General features: G+C 50.4%; 9 protein-coding genes across 9 annotated transcripts; 4 read left to right on the top strand and 5 right to left on the bottom strand.

Moving 5' to 3' along the window:
* Nucleotides 1-458: 458 nt before the first annotated feature.
* On the top strand, nucleotides 459-2,899 carry ASPBRDRAFT_167212 (uncharacterized protein). Its single transcript, XM_067619607.1, has 2 exons — nucleotides 459-1,891; nucleotides 1,939-2,899. The coding sequence occupies exons 1-2, from the start codon at nucleotides 743-745 to the stop codon at nucleotides 2,725-2,727; spliced, it is 1,938 nt and encodes a 645-aa protein (XP_067485156.1). The 5' UTR covers nucleotides 459-742; the 3' UTR covers nucleotides 2,728-2,899.
* Nucleotides 2,900-3,145: 246 nt separating this feature from the next.
* Nucleotides 3,146-4,335, top strand: ASPBRDRAFT_112030 (F-actin-capping protein subunit alpha; the record flags this gene model as incomplete). Its single annotated transcript, XM_067616618.1, has 7 exons — nucleotides 3,146-3,202; nucleotides 3,270-3,288; nucleotides 3,374-3,489; nucleotides 3,545-3,634; nucleotides 3,683-3,735; nucleotides 3,794-3,931; nucleotides 3,981-4,335. The coding sequence occupies 7 exons, from the start codon at nucleotides 3,146-3,148 to the stop codon at nucleotides 4,333-4,335; spliced, it is 828 nt and encodes a 275-aa protein (XP_067485157.1).
* Nucleotides 4,336-4,624: 289 nt separating this feature from the next.
* ASPBRDRAFT_50732 (PEX11 domain protein) lies at nucleotides 4,625-5,434 on the top strand (the record flags this gene model as incomplete). Its single annotated transcript, XM_067626598.1, has 3 exons — nucleotides 4,625-4,781; nucleotides 4,853-5,016; nucleotides 5,075-5,434. 3 exons carry the CDS (start codon nucleotides 4,625-4,627, stop codon nucleotides 5,432-5,434), a joined length of 681 nt encoding a protein of 226 aa, XP_067485158.1.
* Nucleotides 5,435-6,370: 936 nt separating this feature from the next.
* On the bottom strand, nucleotides 6,371-6,822 carry ASPBRDRAFT_191177 (uncharacterized protein; the record flags this gene model as incomplete). The annotated part of the gene is made up of 3 exons (XM_067620332.1): nucleotides 6,371-6,473; nucleotides 6,531-6,674; nucleotides 6,734-6,822. The coding sequence occupies 3 exons, from the start codon at nucleotides 6,820-6,822 to the stop codon at nucleotides 6,371-6,373; spliced, it is 336 nt and encodes a 111-aa protein (XP_067485159.1).
* A 1,139-nt stretch (nucleotides 6,823-7,961) lies between these two features.
* Nucleotides 7,962-10,379, top strand: ASPBRDRAFT_191178 (uncharacterized protein; the record flags this gene model as incomplete). The annotated part of the gene is made up of 5 exons (XM_067620333.1): nucleotides 7,962-7,985; nucleotides 8,107-8,704; nucleotides 8,775-9,460; nucleotides 9,514-10,307; nucleotides 10,352-10,379. 5 exons carry the CDS (start codon nucleotides 7,962-7,964, stop codon nucleotides 10,377-10,379), a joined length of 2,130 nt encoding a protein of 709 aa, XP_067485160.1.
* A 153-nt stretch (nucleotides 10,380-10,532) lies between these two features.
* On the bottom strand, nucleotides 10,533-11,580 carry ASPBRDRAFT_50735 (SDR family oxidoreductase; the record flags this gene model as incomplete). Its single annotated transcript, XM_067626600.1, has 5 exons — nucleotides 10,533-10,616; nucleotides 10,687-10,884; nucleotides 10,960-11,334; nucleotides 11,389-11,447; nucleotides 11,505-11,580. The coding sequence occupies 5 exons, from the start codon at nucleotides 11,578-11,580 to the stop codon at nucleotides 10,533-10,535; spliced, it is 792 nt and encodes a 263-aa protein (XP_067485161.1).
* Nucleotides 11,581-12,171: 591 nt separating this feature from the next.
* On the bottom strand, nucleotides 12,172-13,091 carry ASPBRDRAFT_71201 (uncharacterized protein). The gene is made up of 2 exons (XM_067629116.1): nucleotides 13,042-13,091; nucleotides 12,172-12,988 (listed from the first exon to the last, which is right to left on the bottom strand). Exon 2 carries the CDS (start codon nucleotides 12,934-12,936, stop codon nucleotides 12,196-12,198), a length of 741 nt encoding a protein of 246 aa, XP_067485162.1. The 5' UTR covers nucleotides 12,937-12,988; nucleotides 13,042-13,091; the 3' UTR covers nucleotides 12,172-12,195.
* Nucleotides 13,092-13,408: 317 nt separating this feature from the next.
* Nucleotides 13,409-14,984, bottom strand: ASPBRDRAFT_37150 (NAD(P)-dependent alcohol dehydrogenase). The gene is made up of 5 exons (XM_067623666.1): nucleotides 14,854-14,984; nucleotides 14,615-14,777; nucleotides 14,412-14,541; nucleotides 13,780-14,341; nucleotides 13,409-13,714 (listed from the first exon to the last, which is right to left on the bottom strand). Exons 1-5 carry the CDS (start codon nucleotides 14,857-14,859, stop codon nucleotides 13,478-13,480), a joined length of 1,098 nt encoding a protein of 365 aa, XP_067485163.1. The 5' UTR covers nucleotides 14,860-14,984; the 3' UTR covers nucleotides 13,409-13,477.
* A 653-nt stretch (nucleotides 14,985-15,637) lies between these two features.
* Nucleotides 15,638-16,569, bottom strand: ASPBRDRAFT_114834 (uncharacterized protein; the record flags this gene model as incomplete). Its single annotated transcript, XM_067616850.1, has 3 exons — nucleotides 15,638-15,925; nucleotides 15,982-16,236; nucleotides 16,297-16,569. The coding sequence occupies 3 exons, from the start codon at nucleotides 16,567-16,569 to the stop codon at nucleotides 15,638-15,640; spliced, it is 816 nt and encodes a 271-aa protein (XP_067485164.1).
* Nucleotides 16,570-16,838: the final 269 nt, after the last annotated feature.

Consider the following 16,838-nt stretch of genomic DNA (forward strand, 5'->3'; position numbering starts at 1 on the left):
TAATTACATGCTAGTAGGGTGTCAGATAAATTCGCAATTTACTAGCTCGAACCCAGGAGTATTGTAATCTTCACGACGCTAGACAGGACTTGTTGATGTCTGCAGGAGGTGGCACGCAGATACCAGGCTCGGGTATCTCTCCTGTACTATACAGTCTCTATGACACGGGGTCTCCGAAGAGACTAGGGTAGAATTAGGAATCTGCAATACAGCATGAACATCCAAAACTAGAATCTATATCTAGATTGAATGCTGATGTTAGCTTTCGACTAGCCTACTTAATGGTACCATCTAGGACAATTGTTGGCCTAAGGCACAAGACGATCAGGGTCCGCGCACCAATCAGAGACTGCGTCTAGAGGCGGGGCAGGTAACGCGTGATTGGCCGGAAGTGGCAGGCAGGACGTCAAAGGCGTCACTCGGACTGGCGGAGGATTGGCCAACCTGAGGCAGGCATGGGCGTGTGGATGGCCTCAACCGCGTCTGGCGCTCTGCTTGACCTCTCCATCATGAGCTAGTGTTTATCTCTGTTTCTCATCCACCCAGCCATACCCAGATCCGTTATTTCACGTACTATCTACGCTACACTATCCTGACCGTTCTAACTCACTCCCTATCGTGAAGCCTACCACCGGAACGAGCAGCCCCGAGACATCTCCGCGAGAACCTCACCATGTTCCATGCGGTCTGATACGCACAACTGCCACCGTGACACGTGTAAAAAGTGGCCTCAGTTGCGAACATGACGTCGTCCACCACCCCTTCAACTCTATCCCATAGCCGGGCTATCCCATTCGCGAGCCGGCTCAGCGAACAACTGTCGCAGCGCACCGAGCAATCCAGTTCAGGCACCGATCCCGATTATGCCGGCAACAGAAACACACCTACCCTTGGGCCTCCATTGCGCCCTTCACCGAATACTCGCTCGCTGAGCGATGCGGGAAAACCAGTTTCCGCCATGCCGATCAATCACGATGAGTCCCGCCCGCCCAGCAAAGATGACTCCTCCCTCTCCTCGACTCCCGAAACGCCCCAGCGGCCGTCCATGCAGAGTCTCTCGTTGAACCTCTCTGCCAGATCCTCCGGACCTTTATCCCTATCCAATCGTGCCCCGCTTTCTCCCAAGCTCGACTCCTCTGCCATCTACGGCTCGCCGGGCTCCGTGCTGCCCCGTCGTTCCCGAGGCCTGGACTTTTCGCGGGCTTGCACCAATCTCCATCACTCGACCCTTGCAGAAGCGTCCCCGGACTCCTCTCCGACCATTGGCGGGCGCGGGGTGAATATCCCGCAGCGGCGTGGTTCGCCAGCTTCAACCTCCGGACTCCAGTTCTCCACCTCCAATCCCGCCGATAAGGCCACAATTTCCAGTTCCGTATCCAGCGTCAACATGATGGAGTCTGATACAAGTAGCAGTGAGGAGGACGACGAGCCCATGATTGGCGACCGCGATGACATGATGATCACAAATACACCGCAGGCAAAGCGGTTGGGGGGTGGGATGAGTCCATTTGCTGTGGGGAATGTGTCCAGTCCGGGGAACGAGTGGATGGGCGGCTATTCACAAGCAGCCGCAAGTCTGATGAGCTTCCAGCGGGCCCGATTTCGCAAGGGGCGAAGCAGGCACAGCTCCAGCAGCGGCAGCTCCAAGCAGAGTCCGGGCCCTCTTTCCCCACCTGTGATGAAGAGTATCGAAGGGCAGAATGGAGGATACTTTGGCGCAGGCCACCGACGGGCCAGTCTCAGCTTGGGTACGCGGGATTTGCGCCTGTCAGATGTTAGCGACGAGGGCGAGAACCGCGCTGCGCGTGGGCAGAGCCCAAGCACATCCAACTCCGAGGGCGGGCCTTTGGGGGTAATTCGACGGGCCGTTACCCGTCGTGGCAGCTTACTGGTAAGTACTTTGTTACAACTGCATAGGATGCACCTGACTCCGTTTAGCCAAAAACAAAGACCTTTGCGCGTATCCGGGCGGCATTGATGGAGGAGTCTGCCCCCATCGATAGTGAGGCCAAGCGAGAAGCGGAAGTTATACGACAAGTCAAAGAGAACGAGCCTGACGTTGAAGCGAAGTCGCCTTTGGGTGACTTGTCGGCTCTTGATACGTCCACCCCTGTTGGCCACGGGCAAACCCTAGAGGAGATCCCTCCAAAAGCCGGGCTAACAACACCGGACGAGCCGAAGTTCATCGACCAGGCCAACAGAAATTCCGGAGGGGTCGAGTTCTGGAATTCGTTCGACGAGCGCTACCGCACGCCACCCCCACCCCAGCGCCGATACGGAGCTTCATCTGTGTCGGAGGATGACCTTGCTATGGACATCACACCATCTACCACGGTAGGGTCGACTACAGAGTTTGCTAAACCTAGCGAGCGACCCGGCTCGCGAAGTGAAGCATCTCAGGGCGCCCCGGCTGGGTTTGTGGGCGAGTTCAGGCGGAAGCGCCGCCGGGATGATGATTTCGACCCGAACCTCTTCAAGCGGCGAGCGGTATCGCCGAGCATGAGTGCACAAAGCAGTCCGGTCATGCCTAATTCACCGGTGGTCAAAGATACGAGTCCCAGCATCTGGGGCCCACCGAGATCAAATCTCGGCTCGTTGTTTCCAGATCGCCCGGTCACCGAGAATGGGCCTCGCAATGGAAACAACCATTCAGGGAACCTGAAGCGAGTGGGGCTGCAAGGAATGAATGAAACCAGTGATGGCTTCATGAACATGAGCATTGAGTAGGCTGGCTGAGCCCGTCTACATTATTATACTACCACAATCACCGATATTGACTATGGGTTCAATGCTGTTAGCGGGATTCGGTTGAGTTTGGCGTTTTTTGCATTGTTTGGTAGTATACTTGGGACATAGCTTAACTGCATCGTAACTTAATATTAATATATTTTATATCCTTATCTACTGAAGTGATGCTGTGTCTGTTAGAGACCTGATGACATCGTAGAGATGATATGCGGATAGCCGCAGCTCAGGGGCCACGTGCGGCCTCGGCGGGAGTCGCGCTAACTCCGTGTTGACATCGGAGCTCCATCTGCTCATCAGCATCCACTGCCCCTCTATCCTTTGTGCTTGATCCTGACTAGATTACTATTACCTGTTAACATACTCAACTCTGGCAGCTGAGTACGTTCCATAATCCTCCATGGCATCCACTATCGAACTCGCATCCTCCTTCATCGAGGGTGCCCCGCCCGGTGAGGTAGGCAGCTACCCCCTCCGTGCTCCTATACCTGCATGGCCCGAACCTAGCTAACAGCATTTCTTAGCTCGCAGATGTCGTCGCAGGTATGCAATCTGATTCTTCTTATCCGTTCCAATTGTTGCCATCCGCATCGTACCCTGCACCAACCGATACTAAACAGCTCTGCAGACGTCAAGGCTCTCACCTCCGACGGTCCCGACATCATCCCCTCCCTCGCACCGGCCTTTGAGCGCTACAATGAGACACAACTGGCAACCGTGAAGCTTCCCGGCGCCAGCCAGGAGGTAGGCAGCTATCTTCCTGATGATTGAGTCGACCGACCGTCCTGACAGCCTCTAGGTGCTGATTAGCGAATACAACAAATTGGAGGGAAACCGGTACTTCGATGTGGAAAGCCAGACGTCGTTCGAAGTGGACCATGTCACGCAGGTGGGTGGACACACGGTATTGGGAAGATAAGGGGTTGACCGGGATTAGGAAGCATCGGCAGCCCAGTCGTACGTTCTGGAGTCACAGAATGCGGATTTGATGTACGCTCCTTCCTCACACCTGATTTAACACTGGGACATAAGGCTGATAAGATTGCAGCAAATCCCTTCTTAAGTCCCTCTCCGCACACGCCACCGAACACTACCGCTCCTGCAGCTACGGCGTGTACCCGATCGAGGACGACACCGCCGTGGCCATTGTTCTTGTTGCGAATCGCTACTCGCCTAATAACTTCTGGTATATTTTCACGCTGGATTCTAGATGATGAATGACTAATTGGTGGTAGGAACGGTCGCTTCCGTGCCATCTACACCCTCCCTGTGAACTCCTCGTCGACCACCATCTCCGGCCAGATCAAGGTCGATGTGCACTACTATGAAGACGGCAACGTGGCGCTCAACACTACCAAGCCTGTGAATCTGTCGGTGCAATCCGTGGATGGTAGTGCCATCATTTCGCGGATCGCGGCTGCGGAGCGGGATTACCAGGAGGAGCTGAACCGGGCGTTTGTGAGCACGGCAGAGGGAGCATTCAAGGGGCTGCGGAGACAGTTGCCGATCACGCGGCAGAAGGTTGAGTGGGAGAAGGTCGGAGGGTACCGGTTGGGCCAGGATATTGCGGGAGGAAAGGGAGGTCGGTGATTGCTGTAGACGTGTAGATTAGCGTTGAACAATTGTGCTGCAACTCAAGAGACGTGTCGCATACATCACCCTCGTTCTGGATGTGATGGGGTGAATATGATCGATAAGCGGATATGGAGCCGATATCGCGTCCCCGCCAGTCAGTCAGCCCCTTGGCAGGTAGGCTAATCCCTACTTAAAGCGCGTCTTTACCCACCGCCAAACAACACATCTACATTCTAGACTGCATATCCCCAGACATAATTTCACATATCCCCTTCCAGAACAGAGCAATAGAAAGAAAAGAAAAATGTTAGACCATTTATACCGCTTCACACGAACCACCCCAGGCCTTGAGAAGACCCTTCGCCTCGTTCAATCTCTCTGCGTGCTAGCCTTGCAAATACCCACCCTGCAGAATGAGTCCATTTCGCGATTTAACATTGCCAAGACACAGTTTGCGTTGAGTTAGTTACTCTCCAATTACCCTGATTAGCACATATATTATTGGGATCAATGAGTATTGAACAATGAATAGCGAGACGCTTCCTCCGGTTTTTCAACTTCATCGACTGCTTTAATCAGGCATTTGCCTTACTGGGCAGTTCCTCTTCAGCTAATAGAAGCATTGTTAAGACGGTGATTGAAATCAGTAAATGGTCTTGCTTTGGGTGTTACTTTCTCTTGGAGGATCTGACTCTCGTATGTTTTCCCTTCACCTACTATCCAAGCCAAGCATGAGACTAAAGTGATATGCAAGTTACACGCAACATCCATCTACCCAACCCCATACAATACAGCCATATTAACAGAAGCGAACAAGTTCTGGTTCTATGCGCTGGGGTTCTCGATCTTGGGAGCTGCTTTCGATATTACTTTCTCTTCTTCGGCGACTTCGTCTGCATCTAAGACGAAGAAGGATGAGAAGAGTGAGAAGAAGAAGCCGGCTCCTTCTATCAACCGCTTCTCGCTGTTGAAGAAGATGCTTTGTGTGGATGCATGCGATCTGCTCATTCCGGGTACTTTTCTCGGATGGATTGAAATGGGACAGTTGGAGGTTGGGATTGGGATGGTGGTTAGTACCCTTGTTTCGGGGTGGGATATGTGGAATGCTGTTTAATTCGTATGCACTCATTGGGTTGGGTGAGGTTACTTTTAGAGTATTTAAAGGATAATAGATCTCCATGTAATGTTCAAGTTGGAGGGGAGGGAACATGTGAATATATACGGAGAACGATTGATCTAGTTAGTGTCCCTACTTATCCTCCATGACTGCCGGCTTTTTATATTGGTTAGAGCTCCAGCTATAGAGAGACAAACTTAGAGAAAAGTCTATCATATCAGTCAGTGTGGCCGAGTGGTTAAGGCATCAGACTCGAGATCTGATACCGCGTGCAGTCCCTGCCGCTGACGATTTACATTTACTTCTTTCAACGTCGTTCATTTTTGGTTTTGTATCATCTACTTTATTTGATTTATTTATCTTTATTTTGTTTTGTTGTAAATCTCTTTCAATTTGAAAGTTCATCATCTGCGTTCAGCTCACTGGTTTAAGGTGATGGAGATGCGCTGAAGCGATACGAATAATTAGTATACAGCAGCGATAACATAGGAAGTTGAAAGCACTTGAGGTTTACGAATGCAACTACTCCACTTTGTAGTCAGTTGTTTGATGTAGAACTACCATATCGGGGTTTACTACTCTACTGCGGCCCGCTAATTGATAGGGATGGCTCAGGTAGTTGACGAACACGCCGGGTTGGGAGTGGGTATACTCGAGGACCCAGTTGTTCTGTGTAAGCCATCTCGTCTGGTAAAGTGCTGTTTGATCGTATTTTCTTGTCGTTGTTCAGCTCTTGGAGATACCGGCGAGTTTGCCTTTGTAGGCTTGAACTTATTGTACAGAGTGATCCTCCATCTACGGGGGTATTTTCGCGAAACATCAATGCATACTTTGTAGCTTTGTGTCAACACTACTAGATACTCAGCTATGATTGACGTATTAACTGCTCAGAATAATTCAAGTGAGAGACTTCCTGCACACTGCAGTCATTAACTAGAGATCAGACTTGTCCCGAACGTCAATGCAAAACAGCTCCGTTTCAGCATAGATAGTCTCAGGGTGTCCACAAGCACTAGCCCAGAGACGATAGTGGCAACTAGGAAGAATACATTAGTACTAAGCCTTCTCGTCTGAGTAGGAAAGTATAATATACTTAAGAGGGATATCCATCGGTCCGGGTGGAGGAATGGTAACCTCATCTCGGCCCATGACCGCATAGCGCAGGACCAGCTCGGTAACTGAAGGATTGTCAACCCGGTTGGTGAGGTAGATGCAAAATGTCTTTTGCTCTTCTCCACTGCTTGCAGTCAGTAACTAATTAACTGTAAGGGATTGAGTCCGAAGGGAAGAACTCACGAGACGTGGGACCATTTGACCGTTAAGGGCTCCTTGAGATCCCAGGTAATCTGGGCTGGCTCACCGCCACCTGGCTTTTCCCAAAGCATATCTGTATAAAAGGTATGGTAGATTAACTATATGATGGATTATATGTCAAGTTCGATCTCGGATCAGAAGGATGGGAGGATCTTCAGAGCAGAGCTGACGGAGCAACTGCTCGATTAAATACTCGCGGAGAGCACAGAGTATTACAGAGTGGTAAGGATCCAGGAGTGCTTTGACATGTGTTGACGACAATATATGACTATACTTGCAGTAGGAATGCCTACCTGTTTGCTAGAACGTTGAAGGGCGTGTTGAATGATGATGTAGATCTCCGTCAGAGGTTGCCCAGTCGGGCGGAGATGCGCAACATTGTATAGATGCTTCCTGAGTAGATGCAGATACGAGCATTTCACAGCATCCTAGTTAGTAGCTCACGTTACAGAGGCCTGCTAACAAGGGTTGCTTCCTTGCTACTACATGAGGAGATTAGATGTCGAAGAAACAGCGCGTGAAACATGCGCAGCAGAATCACAGAGGAGCTCACTGCCACCTACACAGATCAGAAGAGGGCTGTCAGCTAAAGCATCCTGTTTATCTAGGTTTTAGCTATAAGTAGATAGCTTGCCAGAACTTGTTCCTGCAAGGATCTATAAGCTTAAGATGCATCTGATTACCCTACTGTGTAACCATCATATCGAAGGGGTTCCTTGTTCACTTTGATGGTATCTCAGTTTCTGTAATGCCCGAACGCGCAAGATAGAAAGATCACCGTGGCACGGTTCATCGGCGAATAATCTTCAGGGTTGTTCGATCGCCCATGACGTCCGAGATCATCCCACTTGGATCTCTAGATCATCGTACGTAACAGAATTTAGAATCAGAGTCGATGATTCAAGTCCTTAGGAACAACGTTTTTTTACAGTCTGGCTTCCTTCCAAGCAGCCATGTGGCCTCTCATATGAAGCAGCGGAGTACACCAGTGAAGACTACTAACTAGTCGGCACTTGGCCATCCGGGGGTTTTCCGGTCTTCGGAGACGGATACCGAACTCCGCCGACAGGCTCACGTTTCCCGGGCTTCTAACCGACTTTATGGGGTCATCTCGGCCTACCCGTTAATGGAGGGGGATTTTACACAACAATGGAACAAGGGACTAGCGTAAGAGGGATGCTGAATCTCTCCAATCACAGCCCCGCCAAACATGCGTGTCGGGAATGCCGACGACGTAAGTCTAAAGTACGTCCACGATAGTTGAACCCCGTCCTCCTGTCCTGGCAATTGCCGCGACCCAGGGATCGCGGCTTGGAGACCGGACTCATGCATAGCAATGGTCTAAACTCTGCTAGTGCGATCGTCTCGTGCCAAGTTGCTCGTTATGTGGCAAGTTTAATCGGCGATGCCTTTACGAAACGTTGTCGAAAACCCCATTAACCAGACAATATTTGACTGAGGTTGAAGAGGAATTGACCCGGACCAAGGCTCTCCTCTCTGAGCTTCTACCTGGGTCCAGCCATGACACTGCGAATGGCGGCCGATTCACTTATCCTGAACAGGATAGAGCCCGTGACCGCGGTCTGATGTCCGAAATCCCTAACCGCGAGGGATCATCATCAGAGCAGCCGGAGAGAGCCTATGTCCCCCACAGCAATATCGGATCCGAGACTGTTCCTGCTCCGGAGGTCCCCAACCAACCCTCGCTGGGTGTCTTCAGCGCTTCTTCGTCCACGAGTGGCCAGCTGTACGATTACTCTGCCAGGAGCCAGACAGGGAACTCCCATCGGGCTAATCGCCGAAGCCAGGACGCCGTCATGTCTATGGAGACGCCCCCGTCCGCCGGCAATGTCAACTTCGAATGGGATGAACGCACGGAGGACCAGGGTGGTGATGGGTTTGTGGATGGCATGGCAATCCTTCCTAGCCGTTCTAATGACAGTGGCTATTTAGGTATGTTCTTCTGACTCCACAGTTTACTAATGTATTTGTTTACGAGATGACTGACTGACTCCCCAATAAGGTATCGCATCTGGTGCTGCATTACTGCGAATGACGAACTCTCAATCCGGAGGAGACAGTCTTGACATGCCGGAACCTGGTCGTCCATTTGAAACAGCATCTTCCCACCAGTCACCAAGCGTTCCTTTCGCCTTGAGCTCGCTATCTCAACTGGAACCGTTTGTCGATGCTTACTTTTCCCTGTATCATTGCTCGTACCCCATTATTCATGAAGCAACCTTCCGTGCGCAGTTCATGGAGGTCATTCCACGGCCAACCAGCACGACCTGGCAAGTGCTGTTGTATGTGGTAGCCGCCTTGGGAGCGTTTACAGCAGCAGTAACGCCGACAGATGTGGATTTGGCCTTGTTCAAGGCGGCCAAGGCCCGTTTGACGATCGATGTCCTGGAAACTGGCAGCCTACTGTTGGTGCAAGCATTGACCCTGAGCTCAAACTACCTGCAAAAGAGGAATAAGCCCAACTCCGGATATAACTATCTTGGGCTCGCTCGGAGAACGGCAATGGGGATCGGCTTGCACAAAGAGTTTCCCACGTCAAAAGCGTCTCTACTGGCAATGGAGATGAGACGGAGGGTTTGGTACTGTCTCTACATCTTTGATGTGGGCGCCATTATCACCTTCTCGCGGCCCTTGGAGTTTCCCGAACAGGGAATCGAGACTCGCCTGCCATTAAACATCCATGAAAGTGTGAGTGTTCATTAGCTTACAACCTAACCCGTCCAATGCTAATACCTTAGTAGGGTATTACCGCCAGTACACAGGCCGCCCCATCCCCAGTAGCGGAAACTACTGTGTACACACATCTGCGGGCACAAGCAATGTTCCATCTGAAGACAAACCTCATATATACCAAAATCACGTCGACCTCATTCCCATCTGCGGCTGAGCTGATCGAGCTCGATGATCGTCTGATTGGCGACTGGTTGGCGTCCCTTCCGTCCTTTTTTAACGAAGAGGCCACCCAGGCGCCCAAATTTGCTCTCTGTCATTCGATCCTGAGATGGAGATATCGGAATCTCCGCATCCTGATGTACCGACCATTTCTGGTGGGCAAGTGGATGCTCAACTCCGACCAAGGCGCGGACGGCCTCCGCGAGAAGGATGATACCCATGTCGAACTTGCCATTCAACGATGTTTCGATGCCGCGCGCGAGTCTGTTGAGCTGATCTCCTCGTTCTGGGCACAGCATCAGAAAACCACGATGGCATGCTGGTATGGGGTATACTTCTTGTTCCAAGCGATCCTGATCCCTGTGATCTGCTTGCGGAACAATCCGTCCGATTCGGCCGCCCATGGGTGGCGCGAACAGATTCTCCAGGCAGTCAACACTCTCGAATCAATGACACCACTTAATACGAACGCGGAACGATTTCTGAGAGTTATTCACTCTCTGTGTGGCTGTTATCTCTATCCTCGCAGCAGTGGCTGGGAGGGCCCCATCCAGGAATCACCGGAAACACAGATCGCTAACCTATATCCTCTGATGTGGCCCACGTTAGAGATGGCTCAGCTTGATGGCGTAGATTCTGCTTTGTACGTTGCTTACTCCTACATTGTCACCACACACTAACACCCAGTGCCCCCGTCCTAGGCAACAATCTGTGATCAGCGATTTCATGCACCAGGTGACTGGCCTTCAATGACTGACATGATAGTCACGATGAGTGGTTACCTCAACTGGTCTAATATGCAGCTGGTAATGCATTCCACTTTTTTCTTTCTATCAATTATATACATGAATTTCATTAACGAAAATATCTAGGGAAGGGTATATCCACCATCGATCACCAGGTTCGCTCCTGTCATATAGCTGGAAGCGTCCGACGCACAGAATACATATGCCTACCAAGAGTCTCAGTCAGTGATGAGAACAACAACATATACTTTGGAGTGTGAAGTGGAAACATCTTACCCCCTTCAATTCATATGTTCCAGCCATTCTACGAGCTGGGATCATGCTGAGCCATTTCTCCCGTAACCCTGGCGGGTGATGATCCAAGATTTCAGTCGCAACAAAACCAGGGGAGATGCAATTCACGCGGCAGAAGTCCACCCACTCAACCGAGAGACATTTGGCCAGCTGAACCACTCCAGCCTTGGAGGCATTATACTATGTATGACGATACCTGTCAGAAATTACACTCCTGGAGATTTTAGCACATTGGCAAGGTGATATACAACTTACCGCAGCTTGCTTCTGGGGCACATTGACCAACGCCGCGCTAACCGATGCAGTGAAAACGATATTACCGAATCCTTGTGCCTTGAACACTCGAGCAGCAGCCTGTGCGGTGTAAAAAGCGCCGTCCAAGTTCACATTCATAATTTGTTGCCACTGCTCCGTGGTGTAGTCCTCCGCGGCGACGGCGGTGGCGATGCCCGAGTTGGCGACCATGACATCGAGCTTGCCAAAGTCAGACACAATTTGCTGCACGGCCGCTTCAATCTCCTTTTGATCGCCCACGTTGGCCTGGTACGCAGCGACTCGGACATTGTGGGTCTTGGCGATCGAGGCCGCTGTGCTGGTGGCTGTGCTGGAGGAGTTGTAGATAATTGCAACCTATGTCACTATAATCAACACCTCGATCGAGGAATTCTGTTAAGATTGCTTTACATCGGCACCAGCCTCCGCTAACCCATTGGTAATCTCCAATCCAATACCTCTTGTACCACCTATAATTCAAAGCATTCTATCAGTTATTACCATCGTAAGAAATAGAGCAGACTTACCGGTCACAATAGCCACTTTCCCCTTCAGGCTAAACATCTGCATAACATGGTTGTTTTCGGGCTGTGCGAGAACCATATTGGCAATCTTCAAAGTGTCTATAACAGCAGATCAACTATACCGAGGTACAAATCTGTACTTTTCGTAGTTGGAACACTTATATTTAATCTAATATATACCTCCTAACCGTACAGTCCTGCGACAGTGTGGGGATAACCCATATCGGCCTACCTTAGGGCCCGGCCGGTCTCACTCCTCCGCAACGGAGAATCCACTCCGTGGGAATGTGGGAGTTCGGAGGGACGGGTCCGTCATCCCTTGATTACTACAGAGTATTACTAGGAGGGTTGATTGTTGTTGCGTCATTGTACATGATTATGTGTATGAAGAGTTGTCTTATGACCGAGGTCTCTGCATTACTGTTCTTGTTCGACTTAGAAGCTTACTGGTTAAGCCAGACTCCCTTCTACAGTCCCGACTTGACTGCTGTTTCTGATGACAGTATAGCCATATAACTATAGCACAGGTAACCAGAACATGCGCACAATATATCCCTAGTAGTATAATAGTAATTATATCTTGTATCATGTTGGCTCGTAATATATTTCTGTCTGTAATTGTCCCCATGTTTCTACCTTAATATCAATGCCGGTCACGACATCCGCAACCATCTATACATACAACATCACCCCTTCATATCGCGAAATAACATGATTCAGGCGTACCATTAATAACCAAATCCGCAGCGAGACGCTTCTCCGCAACAGTCTGCCCATTGAGAAAGTCATTCTGATCCACCCTTTTAAAGCCATCCTCCAGAGTAGGCTCAATCCCCGCCTGAACATGTCGCTTTGCCACCCTCTCTCGCGCGACCTGGAGATCTGCCTCCACGAACACCCGATAGTCGACCATCGATGCCACGTCCCGCCACTGCGGCTCATCTAACAGTAAGTAGTTCCCCTCCAGGATCACGATGGATGTGTCGGGGGGGATGGAAATCCCGTCGGGGACGGGATCTTTCTTCTCATGGTCAAATGAGGGTGCATATAAAATGTCTGAAGATGAGGAGGGTGTGGTAGTAGTCTGATTGTGAGAAGGGCTCGTCTCTGCCCACTTGCGCAACTTCTTCACGAAGTTGATAAACCCAGCCACGTCGAAGGTCCACGGGGCTCCTCGTCGGATATAGGCCTCTTCTCGGTTCGGAAGCTGGTCCAGCTCGGCGCGTGTCAGATGGAAGCCGTCCATTGGGATACACACGGTGTGATGACGACGGATGTTTGCCGGCATTGCATTTAGACGCTCAGTGAGTGCCTTTGCCAATGTGGTTTTGCCGGACCCTGGGGCCCCTGCAATTGCAACGAGAAATCTGGGTTTGTCGTGTATGATGGCCTGACTGTAGATTGATTCCGCGACTTGTGCGTATGTGGCGTCCATGTTGAACAGAGGTTGGCCCAAGTGAAATGGCAATATACAAAAGTAGTGCGACCTAGTTGTATATCAGTCTATGTCCTTCGTACATTCAAGAACAAGGCATCTTACCGTTGAAAGAAATTGGTGAATCTGAGTAGGATAGATACTAATCGCACCTATTCACCAAGAGGATCATGCAAAGTATAGACTCGCGGATCCTGCTCCGCTTTTGGGTGCAGTCGGACCTTGTATAAGACATCTCCACGGATCACAGTCGTCCGACACTGCCATGGTCCCGGGGTTGCCTCCGCGTCGAGATCGCATGTGGAGTTGCTAGCCCTGTATACCAATACCAGCTCATCATCCTGAATACGGACCGGATATGATGCCCAAGATCATTCCTCCCAGTTGATCCCGAACCGCTCAATAGTGACAAGTATCGTTAATAGACCTAAAAATATGTTTATACTCTACAAGATTCGGCACGTATTTATTCGGGTTTCTCCAATAAGTAACAGATTAATTTTCATTCTCATTCTTACATTCATTAAATTTGACAAGTGTTCTACCCCTGGTATCCCTCAATAATGACTTTGATGACACTCTCCTTCCCTTGCCTCACCAGCTCAAAGGCTTGCTCTGCCTCCTCGAAGGTATACCGGTTAGTTATAAGACGCTTGACATCCACCTTTCCACTCGCAATCAGATCCACGGCCGTCGAATAGCACCCAGTACTGTAACGGATAGACCCGCGGATAGTCAAGTCGCGAATACAGGCGGTGGTAATGGGGAACATGACATTCTACCAAGCCCATTGCGTTAGCTTTTGCAGCCCCTTGACCACTATGTGGTAAAGTGATCACTCACCTCACGCCCCATTCCAGCCTGAACATAAGTCCCACCCTTCTTGGTCAGGTGAATCCCCGTCTGAATACACGGCTGTGCACCAGTCGCCTCGAGCACCACATCTGGACCCTCCCCCAAGTCAAACTGCTCTTTGATCATCTTGGCCAGTTTCTCACTCCACTCCTCAGGAGTTACATCGGTCGGAGGCGGAGGAGGGGGAACAAAGACATCGTCTGCGCCAAAGGTCTTCGCAAACTCTGCACGAGACTGGCTAATGTCGACGCCGATGACCTTCTTGGCCCCATATGCTTTGCTCACAGCCTGGCAGAGGAGACCAATGGGGCCACAACCGAAAACTACAATCTTCTGGTTCGCCCTGACATTTCCGACCTTGGTGATCTGGCATGCGACGGCCACTGGCTCTACCATGGCGCCTTCCTCCATGTTCATGTGATCGGGAATCCGGTAGCAGAAGTCCGATTGAGTGATGTAGTATTTCGACAAGGTTCCATCGTGCGGAGGTGTTGCTGCGAAACGGTCGTTCGGACACAGGTTGTATGAGCCACTGTGACAGTATTCGCAGCTAGAATATAAAATAATTCATTAATTAAAGACCACTCATCCGCCATCAAAGCGAGCAAATGAACACGTACTGTCTGCAGGGAATGCCAGGCTCGATGGCTACACGGTCGCCAACCTTCAGGTTCTTGACGGCCGATCCAACTTCCATCACAGTGCCGGAGCTTTCATGGCCGAGAACGATGGGGCTGGTGAGAACGAAGTCTGGAATATTTAATCAAAATCAGTCGACTTTTTGCTTTCATACCAATGGGTTGTAGGGTATATCATAACCTACCCCCGATTCTGCCTCTTTGCCAATAGTGCACATCGGATCCGCAGATACCTGTTTGCGCGATTTGAACACGCACATCCCATGGGTCCTGGAGCGCGGGAACTGGTCTATCTTCGAAGGCGACATCCTTAACAGCCTTGAGGACGAAGGAGGGGTTTGAGTCGTGCTATTATTTCAGGAATGCTAAGTTAGCGAACCGTTCCCTTATGATTATAACAAAAATAATGTAGAGTATAACTTACCGCCATAATGAATCTATGTAGATGGAATCGTAGAAATTTGGACTGACGCTAGCACTTTATAAACTCCCAAATAGAGCTTCTTAAGAGATCCAGAAAATATCCCTATCTCCTGATATATGCCCCGCAAAAATATACATCGTCCATGCTTACCCCGCGAGAAGAGCTCCAACTCGACGTAATGCCGGTTGGGCATGGCAGCCCGCCAAGCCCATCACCCATGCCGGTCCGGACTTCAGCCTCCGTCCAAAGGACCCCCAGCCCCGTCCGAACGGAATGGGGCGTCCGTCTCAGCTATGACCTCCTCGGACGGTGGACTGACGGACACGAAACACTTCCCGAAATTAGACGGTCCATGGTAGACTATTCTCCGGCACGCACGGAATGTTTTGTTTTGTGGGGGTACCCTGGTCAATGTCAGTTGAGGTTGATGGGTGTTGCTCCACTTGTTGACTTGATGGTATGTCTGCCGTTGGAGGAATAGTAGAATTCTATCGATAGTACTTGTGCTTACATTGAGTAGAATTGTCGCCGGTATTGATTTAGTAAGAGTAGTATATGCTTTAAGGTGTAGTGTTCTGGAATTCTAGTGCATGAAGACATAAAACTAAGTACGTATCATGTAGGAAGTGGACATATGTCCCAATTTATATTACTTCAAGAACTGAGTCAAATGTATTGTGGGAAAGAAATGATATTCCATAGCTATCGTCGTAACAACAACATACTAAATAACATGACCAGATCTATATACTCTAAAAGTGGAATCTTATAAGGAAACATGGCACTACCGACAAGTGTAGCCACCATCGACAACGATATCTGAACCCGTGGTATAGGTGCTTGCATCGCTGGCCAGATACAGATAAACACCCTTAAGCTCCCTAGGATCAGCATCCCGCTTCAATGGAGTGAGACTGTACCATTCCTCCTTCATCTCGAAGGGGCAGTCCCCACTGATGGGGGTGTCGATGTATCCCGGGCTGACCGAGTTGACCCGAGCGAAACCAGCCCACTCGACGGCCAAAGACTTGGCCAGGTGAATAACACCAGCCTTGCATGCGTTGTAACAGGCCTAGAAAGTAGCTAGTCAGCTATAATTACTGACTTAAGAGGTAGCGAGAGACATACCTGCTGCTGAGGAATATTAGCGGCATGGCCCGACATGGAGGCAGTGAAGATCATGTTGCCCGATCCCTGCTGGCGGAAGATCTCTCCAGCAACGCGCGCACAGTAGTAGGCCCCCGAGAAGTCAATGTCTACCACACGGTGCCAGTCCTCCAGGCGGTCATCAAGACCGCCTGCCTTGGAGGGGATTCCAGCGTTGGCGATCATCACGTCCAGACGCCCGAAGTCAGCAACAACGGCCTGGGTGGTAGCCTCAACCTGTATGATATTAGATACAAAGGGCGATCTGATAACAATGGTACTAGTGTAGCTGCATACCTCATCAAAGTTCTGGACCGAGCACTTGTACGCCTTGCACTTCACGCCAAAGTCCTTGGCAATAGTGGCCGCCCGTTTATCGGCCTGGCTGGACTTGTTGTACCAGAGGGCAATATCAGCACCAGCTTCAGCTAGTGCCCGACCGACTTCGTAGCCGATGCCACCCGAGCCACCAGTAATGATCACGACCTTGCCGTGCATGTCGAACATCTTGAAGACGCTGTCCGGCAGTGTGGGATTAGGCCAGCGGATACTCTTGTGTACAGAACCCATTGTGAGGTATTCAACGTCGAAATTAACCAGGGATTTGATACAACGCGTGTAAAAGATGACAAAAAAGTATTGGCTTGCAGGAGAGTGATATCTCTTGATATCCATCTGGTCTTAGTAGGATAATTTATACCCCCAATCTTTCCCCAAGGTCCACGGCAACGGCAACCAGGACTGTGAGGTCCATCGCGGACTGTGAATCCATATCTGCCCCTTCGCATGTCCCTGTCCGTCACTCCGTATTCATGCCCCACGCGATGAAACTCTGCACA

This window comes from Aspergillus brasiliensis (genome assembly GCF_001889945.1).
Source record: "Aspergillus brasiliensis CBS 101740 unplaced genomic scaffold ASPBRscaffold_1, whole genome shotgun sequence".
NCBI lineage: Eukaryota > Fungi > Ascomycota > Eurotiomycetes > Eurotiales > Aspergillaceae > Aspergillus > Aspergillus brasiliensis.

Coding starts and splice junctions, on each gene's coding strand:
- ASPBRDRAFT_167212 (XM_067619607.1), top strand. CDS start 743: ATGACGTCGTCCACCACCCCTTCAACTCTATCCCATAGCCGGGCTATC. Junction 1,892..1,938: donor CCCGTCGTGGCAGCTTACTG/GTAAGTACTTTG, acceptor GACTCCGTTTAG/CCAAAAACAAAGACCTTTGC.
- ASPBRDRAFT_71201 (XM_067629116.1), bottom strand. CDS start 12,936: ATGGACGCCACATACGCACAAGTCGCGGAATCAATCTACAGTCAGGCC.
- ASPBRDRAFT_37150 (XM_067623666.1), bottom strand. Junction 14,542..14,614: donor GCAAAGAGGCAGAATCGGGG/GTAGGTTATGAT, acceptor TAAATATTCCAG/ACTTCGTTCTCACCAGCCCC. Junction 13,715..13,779: donor AGGCTGGAATGGGGCGTGAG/GTGAGTGATCAC, acceptor TGGGCTTGGTAG/AATGTCATGTTCCCCATTAC.